General features: G+C 32.6%; 1 protein-coding gene across 1 annotated transcript; it reads right to left on the minus strand.

The window, feature by feature from the left end:
• Positions 1 to 12360: 12360 nt before the first annotated feature.
• Positions 12361 to 14271, minus strand: LOC120140438 (40S ribosomal protein S7-like). Its single transcript, XM_039155424.1, has 6 exons — positions 14236 to 14271; positions 13681 to 13764; positions 13510 to 13583; positions 13300 to 13423; positions 12722 to 12904; positions 12361 to 12577 (listed from the first exon to the last, which is right to left on the minus strand). Exons 2-6 carry the CDS (start codon positions 13753 to 13755, stop codon positions 12458 to 12460), a joined length of 576 nt encoding a protein of 191 aa, XP_039011355.1. The 5' UTR covers positions 13756 to 13764; positions 14236 to 14271; the 3' UTR covers positions 12361 to 12457.
• Positions 14272 to 17489: the final 3218 nt, after the last annotated feature.

Here is a 17489-nt window from a genome sequence, read left to right on the forward strand (position 1 = left end):
GAACTGATAAAGGAGAAATGAAGATTCAGAACATTTATTATTTATATTAATCTGTCGAATTATCGAACAACTCCTATAACTGATGCCTATTGACTCTCAATTCATTGCCCTTCTATGGTATTCTCTCTTTAATACTAACAATTCTTATCCATAAATCATCTTCGTAATCATCACTGAATAGATCTTCCAATGGTCTTTATTTCATTTTTCACGTTTCAACGATATCAGGAAATACTGACGTACTTGATTCGTGGTTTATAACCCATAAAGACAATACATCATGTAAGTTCATCAGCGTTTCCATACTCATCCAAATCACTTATTTAATCCTCAATCATTGAGGTTACTTAGTTCATTTATCAATCAAGTCTATCCCGGTTACTTCAGAGTTTTCCAGAGTAATTCAAATGTTTCTGAATTTTGGATGCATATTGTACTTCCGTTCAGTTCAATTTAGTCATATAATAAAGTTATTTTGATATTCGTGGTTGATTTTTCTCATGAATATCCACTTCTTAGTACCAAATGCGCTCTAGACTTGAGCTGAGCTAAGTACTTCCAAAATTATCATCGATCTAAACTTGAGAAGACGAACACGCATTCAAGTGATATATATGTCATTCAGGTATTGACATAGCATTAGGGTTAATCTACTCACTTAAGTTATGTTCCATAACTTTTAAGGGTAGTAGAACACCTATGTTTATTTGAATTCCTTAATTAACCCAAGACATTTACTTAGTCTAGGCCATAAGCGCATTTTGGTCATTTTGGTGCTCAATGTTTTTCTATTCATTTCAAAGCTTAAGGATATCCATTCATTCATTCATGGGCTTGGAGATATTCTTGAGTTATTTCTATTACAGGGGTATTTTGGTCATTTTACAAATCTAGGGTATTTCAATCATTTCCTTCTGTACGGTCTTATTATTTAAATCAAACTTATCATTTACATCAGTCCTTTCAAACAATTCTGACAAAAGAGCGCCATCGATAAATTATTCTTCAGGTATTTACTCGACTCGGAGATTTTCGGGTCAAGTGCCTTCTCATATTTTACAAACGGAATATCAGAAATTTTCTGTACAAAGACATGATCTTAAAAATTAAATATGTAATTTATCGAGTTAATTATGAATCCTCAAAGTATTTGTAACACCCCAACCCGTACCCGACCCGAATACGAGTCTGAGGTGTCACATTGACTTTTCAAAACCTTGACACTTAAATAAATACCCCGGGGAATTTAAAACTTTGTTTAAAACAAAATTACTTTAATTTACATAAAAGAGACCACAAAATGAAAACTCGATCAGAGTGCTCATAATTAACGACTTATTATATGCCAACACTCTATACACAACAAAATACATACTTTGTTGATTACTTCTGATCTGATCTTCTAGTAATAATACTATCCTTGCCCCTTCTATTCTTGCTCTTCACGTTTCTTGATACCTACGTGTAAATCACTTACACGCTAAGTCATAGACTTAGTGAGGCAATAAATAAACATGTAACAGTAGATTCATGAATATGCATTCTTACCATTTGATCATGATATTTCAATATGCATGGATATATTTCCTATGACATATATAACCAATTCATGCACACATGAAACTTACCTTTTTGCATCACTTTCACTTTAATTTATATTTCAATTGTTGTTGTTTTTGCCCATGTATATTATTGAGAATAGAGGTATGTGAGTACATTGAGGTTGTGCACTAATGTTGTCACCACAGCTCGTATAAATTCCCTCATGGGGCACCGAACATTTGTTCAGTATTCGTCCCGAAGGACTGCTATATATGTCCCGTAGGACCACTACGTCCTGAAGGACTACAATACCCTCGACTCTTGGCATGCCAACTATACCTATAGCTCTCGTATCATATGCTATGGGCATTTATTATGAATATATTTCTCATCACTTGTTCTTTCTCTTCTGTCACATATCACATGTATGTGTAACCATGTATTTCATATCATATCATATGTATCACGTATTGCATATTCATATGTCATTTCATATATTCACATAGCTTATTTCATTTCACATTGGTCATATCTCATAGCATATATCACATATGCATATAATCATGTATATCATATCATATATCTTATGTTTCATGCTCTTATGTTTATGCATATCATGTATACATATACATATAATAATCACATATCAAATAATATTTTAGGAGTCACTTCTTACCATAGTAAGTCCTCATTGGCTCATCGCAAGCCAATGTTCGTTCAATAATATAAGTACAATTAAAATTGCACTCACCTTAGCCTTGTTTGATTTGAATCAATTCTAATCCTTTGATTATTCCAAAACTTGTTTAGGCTCAATATCTACATAAATATAACATTTCAAAACAACTATCAGAAGCCTAAACCTTAAACTTGATGTTAACAACTTAAGCCAGATTATTGAACCCAATTTCATTTTTCCTTTAAGGGGTATCGATTCCCCAAAATTCTGGAAATTTTCGTCCAAGAGGGGGAATCGATTCCCATTCATAGGGTATCGGTTCCCTCTACCCATAAATTGTATTTCAAGCCCGAAAATCATAAAATTTTCCTTCAATTCTTCTATATTAAGCCCCTTTCATGACATTAAACTCAACTACTATTACTTAAATCAACTTATATCCATGAAAATCATCTATAACTTCAAAATCCTATCCTTCATATGTAATTCAAGAATCATACTAAATTTTCCATGTTATCCAAACTTAATTCCAACACTTCTATCTTCTTATTCTCATAGATGACAAGTCAAATTCAACTTAAAATTCAACTTATCAACTCTATTTCAAGATTTCATTCAAAACTCAAAATCTTTAATCTCTCCTATACCTTTCATCTTGTTGTTTTAGAACAAATTAAGCTTTCCTTAAGCTTAATTATCATCTAATGATCATAACCCAACTTTTAAAACAACAAATAACTAAGAAAATAGAAAACTCACCTTTGTTGTGGCTTTCTCTCGTATGGAAGAACAAAGAGGAGAAGAAGAGATATTCTTCTTATCCATTTCCCCCCGTATATATCCTCAACATAACATAATTTAATCATTTAATGGTTAAATGACCATTTTGCCCTTTAATTCTTTGGATAATTACTATAAACTTTTAAGAAATATTTCTGAACAAATCATTGAAGTATTCAAATATCCTACTTAAATCAACACATTCTGAAGTTTTACAATAAAGTCACTAACCCGCATTTTGGGATGTTACAATATTTTCTCATTCAGGGTCAAATTGGACTATTTTTACCTCTCAATGGCATTTTCATAATTTCTTAACCAGATAATTTTGGTATTAAAACTCTTAATAAGGATAATTAAAATTTAGAGATTCTAGGGTTAATTGCTTTTCAGGATAATCTCTAAACTGTAAATTATTCCTTAACAAACTTGTTATCTAACTTCCAGGGTCAATTCTTGTCTTTTTATAATATAAGGGTATTTTCGTAATTTTATCTAATCGGAGTATTCTCATAATTTATCACTTAAACTGTATTCGGTTCAAATCCATCCATAATCAAACAGGCATAATAGATCAATCATATATATATCCATGCATTTATCCATTATCAACAATATTCCATAAAGCATAAAGAGGTAGTAATGTATTACTTCGATTTTCGTGTCATACTTGCACACCCTAATTTAGGGGCTAAATTTTAGAAAATTTAAAGTATTGAATTTAATTAGTATTTTTGGAAGAAATATAGGATTAAATTGTACAATCGTAGAGTTAGTGGACCATTTTAGGAAGTGTAGGAAATTTATGGACCCAGTCCTGAATTTACCCATTTTTCTTATATGTTGAATTATAAACCCCTCCCTCGTATGTTTTTGCAGAATTTTTTTCTCATTTTCCTCTTACCGGTCAACTATTTTGAGCTTCGATATATTCACCGTCCGGCCACCGTTTGACGATTCGAAACCACCATCGTATTTGTTGTCGACCAAAGAACAAAACCCTTTAAACCTCTCGTCATGAATCGGCGTCGTTCATCGTAAATTTCAATCGGAAGTATCGTCGATTTTAACTCAATCTCCATTGGTTTTCCGTCGATTCACGTGGATCCGACCACATATTTTCAACACCTTCCACACCATCGTGTTCCTTGCATCGTTCTGAGTTCACTGGTGACCTTCGCGTCTCTGTCGTCGCCGACTCGTGAGGGGGTGAGGAAGTCAAAGTTTCTAACGTTTCGAAATCAAGCTCTCCGTCGTTCAAAATTATGAATCGAGCTTGGTAAGTGTCTCAAAATGCCATAAAATATTTTTAGAAATTTTCCAGGATTTTTCGGGGCTCTTAGGCCACCGCACGCGCCCCCACCCGCCACCCCTACGCGTAGGGCATGTATGGCGCGTGGTGGACAGCCTTGAGCCGATTTTGTAACATCCCAAACTACGGATTAGTGACTAAATTGTAAAATTTAAGAATTTGGTGATTATACCAGAATAGTTGAATAGTTCAATTATTTATTTGTGGATATTTCCTGAAAGTTATTAGTAATTATTAAAGGAATTAAAGGGAAAATGGTCATTTGTCATGAAAGATATTTTTTTATCTCTTTAAAAAGAGATAAACACGTTGGGGGAAGAGTATCTGGAAAACTCTTCTTCTTCTTGCTTTCTTATTCTCCAACGTGCTGAGCAAAGATGAGTTTTTATTTTGTTGATTATTTGTTGATTTTATAGTTGGGTTTTGATTATTAGATGATAACTAAGCTCAAGGAAAGCTTAAGTTATCTTATAATAAAAAAGATGAAGAAGTTATGAAAGATTTAAGTGAAGGAGTTTTTAAATGAATTTCTGTAAAATAATTGATAAGTTGAATTTGAAATTAAATTTGACTTGTCATCAGCTTAATTAAGAGATATGAAGTGATAGAATTGAATTTAGAGTATATTGAATATTTTGTATGATTATTGAAGTTCATAAAGAGAAGAAGATTTTGAGGTTTAAGATGAGATAAATGAGTAGAAATTAGTTTAAGTATGTATATTTGAGTTAATAATATGAAAGGGAATGAAAATGAAGAATTTAAGTTGATATAGTGAATTTTCGTGCATGAACAGTGATTTTCTGGGCTTGAACGAAAAAATTCCAGATTATGCAGGAGGTACAGATACCCCCTAATGGAAAAAATAGAATTTTGGTTCATTAAACTAGCTTAAGTTATTAACATCAAGTTTAAGGTTTATGCTTCTGATAATTGTTTTGAAATGTTATATTTATATAGATATTGAGCCTAAACAAGTTCTGGAATAATCAAGGAATTAGGATCGAATCAAAACAAGGCTAAGGTGAGTGCAATTTAATTTGTAATTATAGAACGAACATTGGCTTGCGATGAGCCAGTGACGGAGTTACTATGGCAAGAAGTAACTCTTAAAATGTTATTGTATGTGACATGAGTTACATAATTATATGTATATGTGATATGTTTAATATGTTGTTCTATGTGTTGTGTGATATATATGTGCTTACATAAGAACACGAGAAATAAAATAAGTTATGGAATAAGGATATAGAGAATGAGATGAATGACATGATTTGTATGATGTATAAATTCATGAGTAAAGGTATATGTGAATATAATTTGTATGCATTATATGTCATGTGAACATAAGAGGATAGAACATGAATTATATGATATGAGATATATGAAAAAAGGTACATGTGATATGATATGAATTACATGATTACAGACATATATGAACGAAGCTATGAGCTTATATGAATATTTGAAATGATAAATAATAATGCCCATGTTATATGATACGAGAGTTATAGGTATAGTTGGCATGCCAAGAGTCGAGGGTTTCATAGGTCATTCGGGACAATACAGTGGTCCTTCAGGATAATAAAGTGGTCTTTCGGGACAAATTTCATATGCCACTCAGCGGGACTTATACGAGCTGTGGTGACAGCATTAGTGCACAACCTCAATGTACTCACATACCTTCAGTTCTCAATAGTGTACATGGGCTAACAAAGAAATTTAATAAGTTTACTGAACATAATATGTATATGTGATTTGTTGTATGGAATAGATCACAGGATTTATGTAATAGTGTATTGCTTGGTTAATGCATGATATGTTATGTATAATATTGTTAAATTATAAGGATTAATGATAATGAATATGAAATGTTAAACGTGTTTATAAGGATATATGTGCATGTGGGTATATGTTACAGAAATGATATATGTTTTTATATGATATGATCGTAATAAATGTCCATGCATTTGATATGAATTATATGATATTAAGTGTATTTCTTTACGTAATGTTTTATGGTTTCCATTATATGTTTATATCCATCACTAAGTCTATGACTTACCGTGTGATTGTTTCACACGTAGGTTTGGAAAGCAAAAAAGAGAAGTAAAGAGGAACAAGACAGGTTAGTTATCCTTATCGAAGATCAGATCATAAATGTAGATCGAATTACATGTATTTTGTTAGAAAAGAATTTAGTTGGCATGTAATAAATTGAAAAGATGTGTATTGGATACGCTCTGATCAAGTTTTGAAATATTTTAAATGTATATATGTAAATGGTAAATATATAATGATGAGCTTTTTAAATTTTATGAGTTTTATACATGTTTTATGAAAGTATTGTAGCAGTACTATAGTAGGGTATCGGTTCCCTGTAGCAGGGGAATTGGTTCCCCTCTGACAATCTGGAATTTTAGCATTCGAGTACTTTAGTAGGATAATGTTCAGGGTATTGTTCATTACTATTCATGGTACTGTTCATAAATACGCTTTTGACTTGAATTTTTATACTGAAACACAATTAATAGAATATGGTTATATTTTCTTAAAATGAGTTCAAAAGTTTTGATATTTCGTAAGAATATCGTTTTTAAAAGTCAATGTGACATCTCGAGCTCGTATTTGGGTCGGGTACGGATTGGGGTGTTACAGGTTTGACCCGATCCGACTGCCCGACCCGACCCATTGACTGACCGTTGACCGCATTGACCGGACCTTTGATCGGTCGTTAACTAGCCGTTGACTTTTTCCGGGTATACCTATTCTGACGTTTTTCGACGTTCTGAGTCTGTTTCGCCAAATTAGAACCCGGTAAGCTGTTTTTAATTGATTTATCACCCTATTCGATCCGTTTTTCAGATTTAAGCTACGTTTTTTTATTAAATTTCTATTGTTATATATTTGAGGAATTATTGGAAGTTGAATTAAAGATCGAGGGTGTTCAAATGGAATTTAAATGGTCTAACAGTATGGCATAAAAATCGAGGTAATACATTACTACCTCTTTATGCTTTATGGAACATGTTGATAATGAATAAATGTATGGATATATATGATTGGACTATTATGCCTATTTGATTATGGATGGACTCGAACCAAATACGTTTTAAGTGATAAATTATGAGAATACTTCGATTAGGTAAAATTATGAAAATACCCTTATGTTGTAAAAAGACAAGAATTGACCCTGGAAGTTAGATAAGAATTTGTAAAGATATATTGATATGATGAAACTACTGATGTGCATAGAAAATGCTAGTTTTGCTTAGACAATCTGGGTAACTGATTTCTAAACCCAAGATGACTTGTACAATATACTAGAAGTTCGATAAGGAATAATTTCAAGTTCAGAGATTATTCGGAAAAACAGTTAACCCTATGATCTCTAAATTTTATTTATCCCTGTTAAGAGTTTTAATACTGAAGTTACATGGTTAAGGAATTACAAAAATGCCCTTGAGAGGTAAAAATAGTCCGAGTTGACTCTGAATGAGAAAGTACCCTGAGAATTCATACCTAAACCAATAAATTACTGATTTAATTGTTAAGATCCTAATTTGGTATAGAAAATTCTTGATAATTCGTTCGTAACATCTGAGAAGGCATTTGACCCGAAAATCTCTAAGTTATAAGTAAATACCTGAAGAATAATTTATCGAGGGTGCTACTTTGTCAGAATTATTCGAATGGACTGGAATATATGATAATTTTAAATTAAATAATAAGGTCGAACGAAAGGAAAGTATTTAAATACCCTGAATCTATAAAATGACTAAAATACCCTTGGAATGGAAATGACCCAAGAATATTACCAAGCCCAGGAATGATTGGATATCCTCAAACTCTGAAATAATTGGGATAACATTGAGCACCAAAATGACCAAAATACCCTATGGCCTAGACTAAGTAAATGTCTTGGATTAATTAAGAAATCCAAATAAACAGGGGTGTTGTACTACCATTAAAAGTTATGGAACATAGCTTAAGTAAGTCGATCAACCCTAATGACATTTCAGTACCTGAATGATATAAATATCACTTGAATATGTGTTCGTCTTCTCATGTTTGGATCGATGATAATTTTGGAAGTACTTAGCTCAACTCTAGATCGCATTCGGTACTAAGAAGTGGATATTCATTAGACAAATCGATCACGAAGACCAAATTAAACTGAACGGAAGTACAATATGTATTCGAAATTTTAGAAACGTCTGAATTACTCTAGAAAACCCTGAAGTAACTGGAATAGACTTGACTGCTAAATGGGCTAAGTAACCTCAATGACTGAGGATTAAGTAAGTGATTGGGATAAGTCTGGAAACTTGGATGAACTTACATGATGTATATCCCTATCGGCTATGAAACACAAATCAAGTACATCAGCATTTCCTGATATAGTTGAAACATGGAAATGAAATAAAGACTATTAGAATATGTGTTCGTCTCCTTAAGATCCATTCAGCGATGACTTAGAATATGTTATATGGACAATAATTGTTGGTATTAAAGAGTAAATAACTATTAGAATATGGACTGATCAACATGCATTAGTTTTGGGAGTTGTTCAGCTTGAGATATTTCGATAATCCGATAGATCGACACAGACTGTAAATGTCATGAATCTTCATATTTTTCCTTATCAGCTCAAATCACATTCTGAATAAATGATGATTCTGTCAATTAATGAACTCTTCCAATAGTGATTCTAAAATTCGACCTTCTATCGGTATATTGAAGATCCATGTTTCTCTACCCGATAAGATTATCCAATATCTCTGAATAATATTTGGAAACTCTAGTGTGTTCTCTAATTACATGATTTTTTTTATTTGGTTTCTATTTTAATTTCCGATCTAGATTCTGTTCTGATACCTGACATGGATTCTGTTCTGATATCTGACTTGAATTCAGTTTTGATTTCTGATATCTCCGTTTATTGGCAGAAAATGTTTATGGAGTGTTCAGTTTGAGAGATTACTATAGTTTTTGATAAATGTTTATTGGGAGGGTGTTGTTAGAGGAAGTTGTCATTACCGTTACTGCAGGCTCCTCTACTTTGTGCTCAGGGCCTTATTTGGTGTGTAAGTGGGTATAGAGTGTTCGGTTGGAGGGATTAATATGGTTTTTGAATAAAAATATGTTTTAAACTGCCACTGTTTTAAAATAAAAGATATGTATCTTTTCACTGGTTTTACGGGAATACACTAGATAACCTATTCTGATCTTCTGAACTCAGTCAATCGAAATATTTCCCTCTGAACTGGAAGCTTACTGTATGTTACTACCTGAGATATCAGTGGGACCTCATCTTAGCTAAAAAACTGTAGATGTCTGAACTAAGGAAATATATGTTTATTTGTATATGTATGTTCTTCAGCATCATCTGGTAGTTCTGTATTACTGAGCTTTCAAAAGCTCACTTTGTTACTCACCTTTTCAGGTTAAAAGAATCGTACCAGTACATCTATCGACAACAGGAAGGGAGTTCTTCCGACGTTGCTTGTAGAGGATGGTACATGTGATTAAGGGGCATGTAATTGTATTTTGTTTTATATATATGAGTCTGAAAATTTGTTTTATTTCTAAATATTGATAAATCATTTTACGAGTTTACATGTTTAATAAAAGTTTTAAATTTTTCAATATTTTTACGGTGGGTCGCTCAGGTGGCCCTAATGTGATACCTTGATCGAATCGGGTTACCCTCATCGATTTGAGGGGGTTACATATTGATCGACCATTTAAACTTCATTCGAATGCCCTCGATCTTGAAATCAACTTCCAATACATATCAATAGAAATTTCATGAAAAACGAAGCTTAATTGCGAAAAACGGATTGAATAGGGTGATAAATCAGTGAAAACAGGTTATCGGATTCGAATTTGGCGAAACATACTTCTGAATCAGACTCATGACGTTGAAAAACATAATATATAACTTTTCAAAAATTTTAACTTTTTGGTCAAAGTCAACAACCAACGGTTTGACTTGGTCAAATTCAATGGTCAACAATCAACGAGTGACCAGTGAGTTGACTCAGCCGAGTAAACTCAACGCTAGTTGACTCATTCGGTTCAACGGCTCAGCTCAATCGACTACCCCATGCTGCCAGACGAAGCACACTTGCAGGGATAACACGTGGGGGCGCGTGCGGAGGCCTAGAGGGTCCAAAAAATTCTGTAAAATATTCTAAAAATATTTTAAGGCATTTTGAGACACTTACCAAGCTCAGTTCACAATTTTGAATAGCGGAGAGCTTGATTTCGAAACTTCGAAAACTTAAACTTCCTCACCTCACTCACACGCCGGCGACGACGGAGACAAGAAGTACACTAGTAGAATCGGAACGATGCAAGGAACACGATGGTGTGGGAGGTGTCGAAAATGGGTGGCCGTATCGACCTGAATCGACGGATAACCAACGGAGATTTAATTAAAATCAACGATAATTCCGATTGAGATTTGCGACGAACGATGTCGATTCACGACGATATGTTTGAGGGCTTTTGTTCATCGGTCGACAACGAACATGATGGTAGGTTTGGATCGATGAACGGTGGTCGGACGGTGGAGAAATAAGAGGTCAAATTAGGGTTGGTAGGGGAGAGAAAATGGGAAAAATAGTATGGGAAAAACCAGATTACATGGGGGAGAGAGAGTATAATTCAACAAATAAGAAAAATGGATAAATTCAGGATTAGGTCCCTGAATTTCCTACACTTCCTAAAATAGTTTGCCAACTTTGAAATTTTACAATTTAATCCTCAATTTCTTCCAAATATCACTTAAATTCAATAATTCATAATTTCTAAAAAATTAGCCCCTAAATTGGGGTGTGACATTATCATAATACAACATGTGTCACTTAATGAGATTTTTTAATAACTATTACGGTCGAGATACTTAAAATGATAATGTTTGTAACATTAAACACTTGAATTAACGAAAAATAATTTAAACACTTAAATAAGAAAACAATGTGGTTTAAACACTTATTTTTATATTAAACACTTAAAATATATTTTAAAATAATATATATTATTATTGATGAAACGTTAAAGAGTATTATATAACATAGGAACATTAAGGGTAGAGTTAATAACGTAGCAATTGAGATGTTTGGAGAGTTGATAAGGTTTTAAGTCCTTGATTTTATGTTAGATTTTATCTTTAAATTTTAAGATAAAATACATAAATGGTATCCCGATTATAGGATATTGCTTTATTGAATCTCCAATTATTAAAAGTTATAAATTAATCTCTTGACTATAAGACATTCATTTGTTGAATCCCTACTATTAAAAGTTATAAATCGATCACCCGATTATTTATTATGTTCCAAACTCGTTCTTTTGCATTAGATAATTAACGGTCGTTTAAGCTATAGGTTTACATGTTGACTGCGATATAATAGTCATTTGAGATTACGAAATCATATTTTATCATTTCACAGTCAGGAAGTTAACGTCCAACACAGATTGCCGTAAATTTTTTAACGAAAAATGATAAGTTTGAAACATATAAATAGTCAAGCGATCATTTTGTAACTTTTAATAATCGGAAGACTCGCCATTCAACAAAACGCCTTATTATCAGAAAATTATTTTATAATTTTCAATAGTCAAGAGACATAAAAATATTCTATAGTCAAGAGACCATTTGTATACTTTACCCTAAATTTTATTTTGGGTTATGCTTGCATATTCTCTGAATATGTTATCATAATTATTTAAAGATTATGGTTGCAGAGGTATTATGCATCAAACAGGAAGTTCCATTTTCTTTTTGCTGGTTTAAGGGTTCAGAGGCATCTTTGTTTGTGTTTCAAATGAATGATATCTGAAACATATACTGTTGTAAGCGAATGAATACGGGCAGCATGAAAAAACTGTTTATTCACTTAATCCAAGGCTATCGGTCAACCTTAAAACGATTAATCCAATAATTGAATGCTACTTTGCTTCATGGCATATTTCATCACTAAAGCTGTCAAAGACGTAGGGTAAAAAAGCTTTAGTCCTACATAATTAAATGCCAAAACACGGTGAAATATACGTCATAACAAAGAAAATAAATCCAACATAACACTTTTCTCCGCTAGTTTAGCAACTCGTAAATGTCGCTGACAAAAATAACTTCATGCCTCTTTAACTGGAAACTCAAACACAACATCCTTTCCCGCAAGCTTCCGGTAAACTGCTGAAAAGGCTTCGAGCTTATACTCTGTGTTGTTTCGTTCCTTGGGGTCCAAAATGACCTGTACACAAAGCGTGGCAAAATGAAGCTTAACATGCGATATAATAATGATCATCGAAAGAGGACAAGTATCATGATTTTACAAGACTAATTGAACAGAAAACTTCTAAATTCTCAGTTTCATATTATAGCAGCAGTGTTGTACCTTCATTATCTTCGATCCATCAATTCTATATCGAATTCGCTTCCCTACAATCTCAGCAGGCAAAACAATATCTTCTAGCATTGCCTCATGTACAGCAGTCAATGTGCGGCTGCGTGGCCTCTGAACAGCCGAACCCTTCTTTGGAGGCCTCAATATCCTTCGGGTGGCAATAAGAATCGCATCCTATCATACATGCATAAGCTAAGTTAAAGCTTAAAGCCAAGAAGATGAACATATCAAGCTTATCAATAAAACCTATTGATAATCATCATTATAAATACAACAAAGAATCCTATATTTAATCAGTAAAGATGGATCATATATGACTAATACAACAAAACATGATAATGTTTCATTTCTTGTGGAACTGCAATGCATAAGAGTCTGCAAAGAAGCATTCCACCAGTAGCATTTTATGCAAAGTACAAAAATTAAAAAATGGTAATGAACTTTGTAAAATGGCAATGTAATTAACTATTTATAAATGCAAAGACCAACTTCCAAATTTCACTCAAACTGTCTCCAACAGGGAAAGAAAAACAAATATGAAGGAAAATGTAGCTTAGTCCATTCCTAACCTTGCCACTGAATTTCTTTTCAAGTTCCCTCACAAGCTTAACATGAACCTTGCGAAAAGCTTTCCTCAATCTGTAGGGGACATGGATAACAACAGCTTTCCGGCTCCCAGAAACATCAATTTGGCTGCAGATGAACAAGTCATATAATCATATAATTGACAAATACACAAGTAACTTTATAATTAATGCATCCCAATGAAGTATTCTTACATTGCAGAATTAATATAAAGATCTTTGAGGTCACTTTTCAGATCCTGGTTGGTATTCTCCAAATCAAAGAATGCCTATTAAAATACACACGCAAATAGTGGAATCAAAACCCAGGTTTGCACATTCGCGGTAGATTTAAAATTCAACAGAAAGTAAAGTGTTATTCAAAACCTGCGCAACCGACTCTTCAAATTCAGTTGGTTCAACATCCTTATCTTTGTGGATCTTCTTCCTTGATGTATACATCTTCAAGATCTTCGTTGTAGGTTTCATAAAAAAAAGTTAAAGACAAATTTACATACATGAAAATATAATCATATTGAACTAGAAAAAGGATAAAGCACATACAATCGACATACATATTCTCCAAAGAACATTCCTAATTTCACTAAATATTTTACAAGCTAAGATCCAACTTTTAGAATAAATACAATAACTCGATTAATTTGTTATGAGTGTAACCATTATAGCGATTCAAGATTCAACAAGCTTAATAACAGCCGAAGTTTTCAATGTGTTCCAATTGCAGGATTTTATCCTAGAATTTTTTTTATAAAAATCAGCTAGTATAATTTATGACTCTTAAACAAGTTTTTGAATGAATGAAAACAAAGAATCACAGAAGTAGAAAACCAAAGATGAACACAAACTATACTATTTCTATTTTTCTTTTCCTGCAATTTCTAGGCAACCAAGCAAGTACTAGGACGATGAAAGGTGGCGTACCTTAGCAAAGAAAAGTGGAGACAAGAGACACGTTGAGCGGCCCAGTAGAAAAACCCTAGGTTTGCGCCGAAAATAGACGTTTTATAGTGAAACACTGGATGGAACCTAAGCCGGCTTCTTTGAGTTTATGTTTTAGGGTAAACTACATATTAAGTCATTAAACTATGTGATCAGTTTTATTCTAACCACTCAATTAAAAATATTATCAATTAAATCATTAATATTTAATTTTAATTAAATGACTTAAATTAATTTGATCACTAGTGGTCTAGTGAAAATCATGACCTACCAATAAAAAAAAAAGAAAATCATGACCTACGATTGAGTTGATAACAATATCAACCTTTCATGTTTACGTAATTAATTTAATTCTTCGTATATTAATTATTATGAAACTTATAATATTACATAACACTTTTAGTTAGTATATCTATTATTTAAAACAATAATCTTATTATCAATAACTTTTAGAACAAGTAGTTAAATCTTTCAGTTGACTTCTTTTTTCTTTTATTATTAAACTGTGGATTCAACACCAATATGAGTAAAGTTCCCTTTTCTCCCCTTAGGTAAAAATTGTTAAAAAAGGCAATAATATTATCATATATTCATTAATTATAAGTCAACTGTGAAATTCAAAGCCTGTTGATTACTAATGTATTTGGATATCTAATTATTTTAGTTATTTTACTATTTTTTTTATTTTTTTGAGTGGGTCTTATTCTTAAATATATAAATGTTGTTATAATCGGGATGGACCGAGGGTATTGGAAACTCCCTAAAAAATTTAAATTCTCACGCAGTTTATGTACTTTTTGCATTTTATATAAATGATTTGATTTTAGATCTCCTTAAACTTTATAATTTTACACTTATAGTATTTATATATGATTTCCTAAACTCACATCATAAAATCGCGTGTCTATCCTTGATTATAATGTATGATAATATATACATGGATAATATAAGGATAAAGTACACAAATGGTCTCCCGATTATAGGATGTTATTTTGTTGAGTCCCTTGGCTATTGAAAGTTGCAAAATGGTCCCCCGATTATAGAACGTTAATTTGTTGAGTCCCTCGACTATTAAAAGTTACAAAATGATCACTCGACAATTCATTATGTTCAAAACTTGTCTTTTTCGTTAAAAAGTTAACGATCATCTAAGCTGAATGATAATATGTTGACTGAGATATGATAGTCGTTTGAGTCTATGAGATCAATTTTATCATATCTGAATCAATATGGGACGAGCTGATAACATAAAAAATAGTTCGGTGGTCGTTTTGTTGGGGACTCAACAAAGTAATATCTTATAATCAACGAACCAATTGTGTACTTTACCTAAAATATAAATTAAATTTCATAATACTATGTACAATATAAGTACATAGATCCTATGAAATATATTAATAACCTTCTATGTATCTGGTTATTCACCTTATGCAAGGTTTGATCATTATAAAAGAAAAAAATCATCCATAAGTTGTTGGTTGAGGACTCAACCCATAAGAATGAAATTTAAAGTTCAAATTTTGAGAAATCCTTCCCATCCTACCAATGTTTGTGAGGTTAACGTGCCACAGCTTGGAACAAACGTGTACTTGTTTGCTTGCAAGTGTTGGGCCTAAAAGACCATCTTTATTCTAAAGTCAAACAGATCCTATTTTAGGGGATTGGAGTAAATGGTTGCCTTAAATTTTACAAATGAATTTTTTCTTTGAATGTCTATAGCTACGGTCTATAAAGTAATACTATAACATCGTTGTCTTGATTAATTTTATTTAAATTTAGGCTTGATTTTACTAGAGAAATTAATATTATATACTAATTATGCTGAGTAAACTCTTTTAGTTGGTATTTAAATTGAATTTCTGTTTTAAGTTCATTTATTTATAGACACGAAACTGAAGGGCATAGGCCTAAACGACATTGGAATTGCCCATTAGGGGTCGGAATAGGTCAGGCAAGGTTTTAAAGTGTCCGAGTCTGACCTACGATGAATTTTTTAAGCTTGAGCCTGGCCTATAGACTATCAAAGGCTTTTATTTTGGCTTGACCTGACCTTTTTAAAAGTCTGGCCTGATTTGATAGCCTTTTTAAAACTGGGATGGGAAAAAGCAAGAAAAAACATTAAAATGAGTTAAAAATATAGCTAAAATAATTGTTGAAACCCACACCTTAATATCATGATTGCCACAATTATATTCCCCTCCCTTGGGAACCATGTAAGTTGCCTAGGAATGAATCGATTGTCGACTAGGGACCCTAAACATGTCATTATTCATTAAAATATAATAATTTCCCAACAACCAATTCAATTGTATTTTAATAAGGTGTAGGGTCCAAACCTGTCATTATTTGATGTCCCAGCACATGACTCACACCACTTAAATTGTTATTAAGTCTTACTTGATTATAGGAATGGAAGTTATGGATAGGGTGGGAATAGACCATGTATAGGAAACGTTAAAAGGAATAGCAAAATAAGCCAATAAAAATAATGAGGAATATAAAGGGTATAATAACCAATTTTTGACCATACCTGGTTGTTCCCCACGCAAGGATTCAGCCCGACAGCAGCTCTCATACTTTGTTGTTCTCCACACCATGCCCGACAATAAAGCCCATATATATTGTGATATGATAGCCAATAGCAAGGACCCGGAGAAGTACCCAAGTGGCCCCATCACACGAGCAAGGGCTAAGGAATTTCAAGCAGCTATGGAGAGTATGTTTACATCACGTTTGGAACGTGATGAAAAATGAATAATAAGGGAGGAATACTTTACTTTGCTTATGCATGAATTTGCATGAGAATTTAAAGTTTGCATAACATTCATTGCATTTAATAAGTGTGTTGTTCATTCAAGCATGCATTGCATTTAAATCATCCAGTTCATTCATCAAATTAGTTCTTTTATTATATTAACTCTTAATTGTTTCATGCATGTTTTCAATTAAATATTGAATAAAGTTCACCTTTGTGTCTAGGTGCATGAGAGAAGTTAAATGGTTTCATCATATGCAAGAATGTCAGTCAGAATGTCTTCCAATTCTGGATGTGATACAGATGTGTTTGGTTCTAGAAATCAATTGGACTTTATTCCTCTATCTCTTAGCTTTCCAAGCCTTTTGAATCACCTTAATCCGATATCGGGAGCTTGAGATATGATCGATTTATTGAAGACAGTGCAGGCTGGAATTTTGTTACGAAAATTTTATGCATGAATGATTTGGATGAGTTTGAG

Source organism: Hibiscus syriacus, unplaced genomic scaffold (assembly GCF_006381635.1).
Source record: "Hibiscus syriacus cultivar Baekdansim isolate YM2019G1 unplaced genomic scaffold, ASM638163v2 tig00110785_pilon, whole genome shotgun sequence".
Classification (NCBI taxonomy): domain Eukaryota; kingdom Viridiplantae; phylum Streptophyta; class Magnoliopsida; order Malvales; family Malvaceae; genus Hibiscus; species Hibiscus syriacus.

Excerpts from the sequence above, each read along its gene's own strand:
- LOC120140438 (XM_039155424.1), bottom strand. The coding sequence starts at position 13,755 with ATGTATACATCAAGGAAGAAGATCCACAAAGATAAGGATGTTGAACCA. Across the intron at positions 12,905-13,299 it reads AAAAGAAATTCAGTGGCAAG|GATGCGATTCTTATTGCCAC; the intron begins GTTAGGAATGGA and ends CATGTATGATAG. Across the intron at positions 12,578-12,721 it reads ATGGATCGAAGATAATGAAG|GTCATTTTGGACCCCAAGGA; the intron begins GTACAACACTGC and ends CTTTGTGTACAG.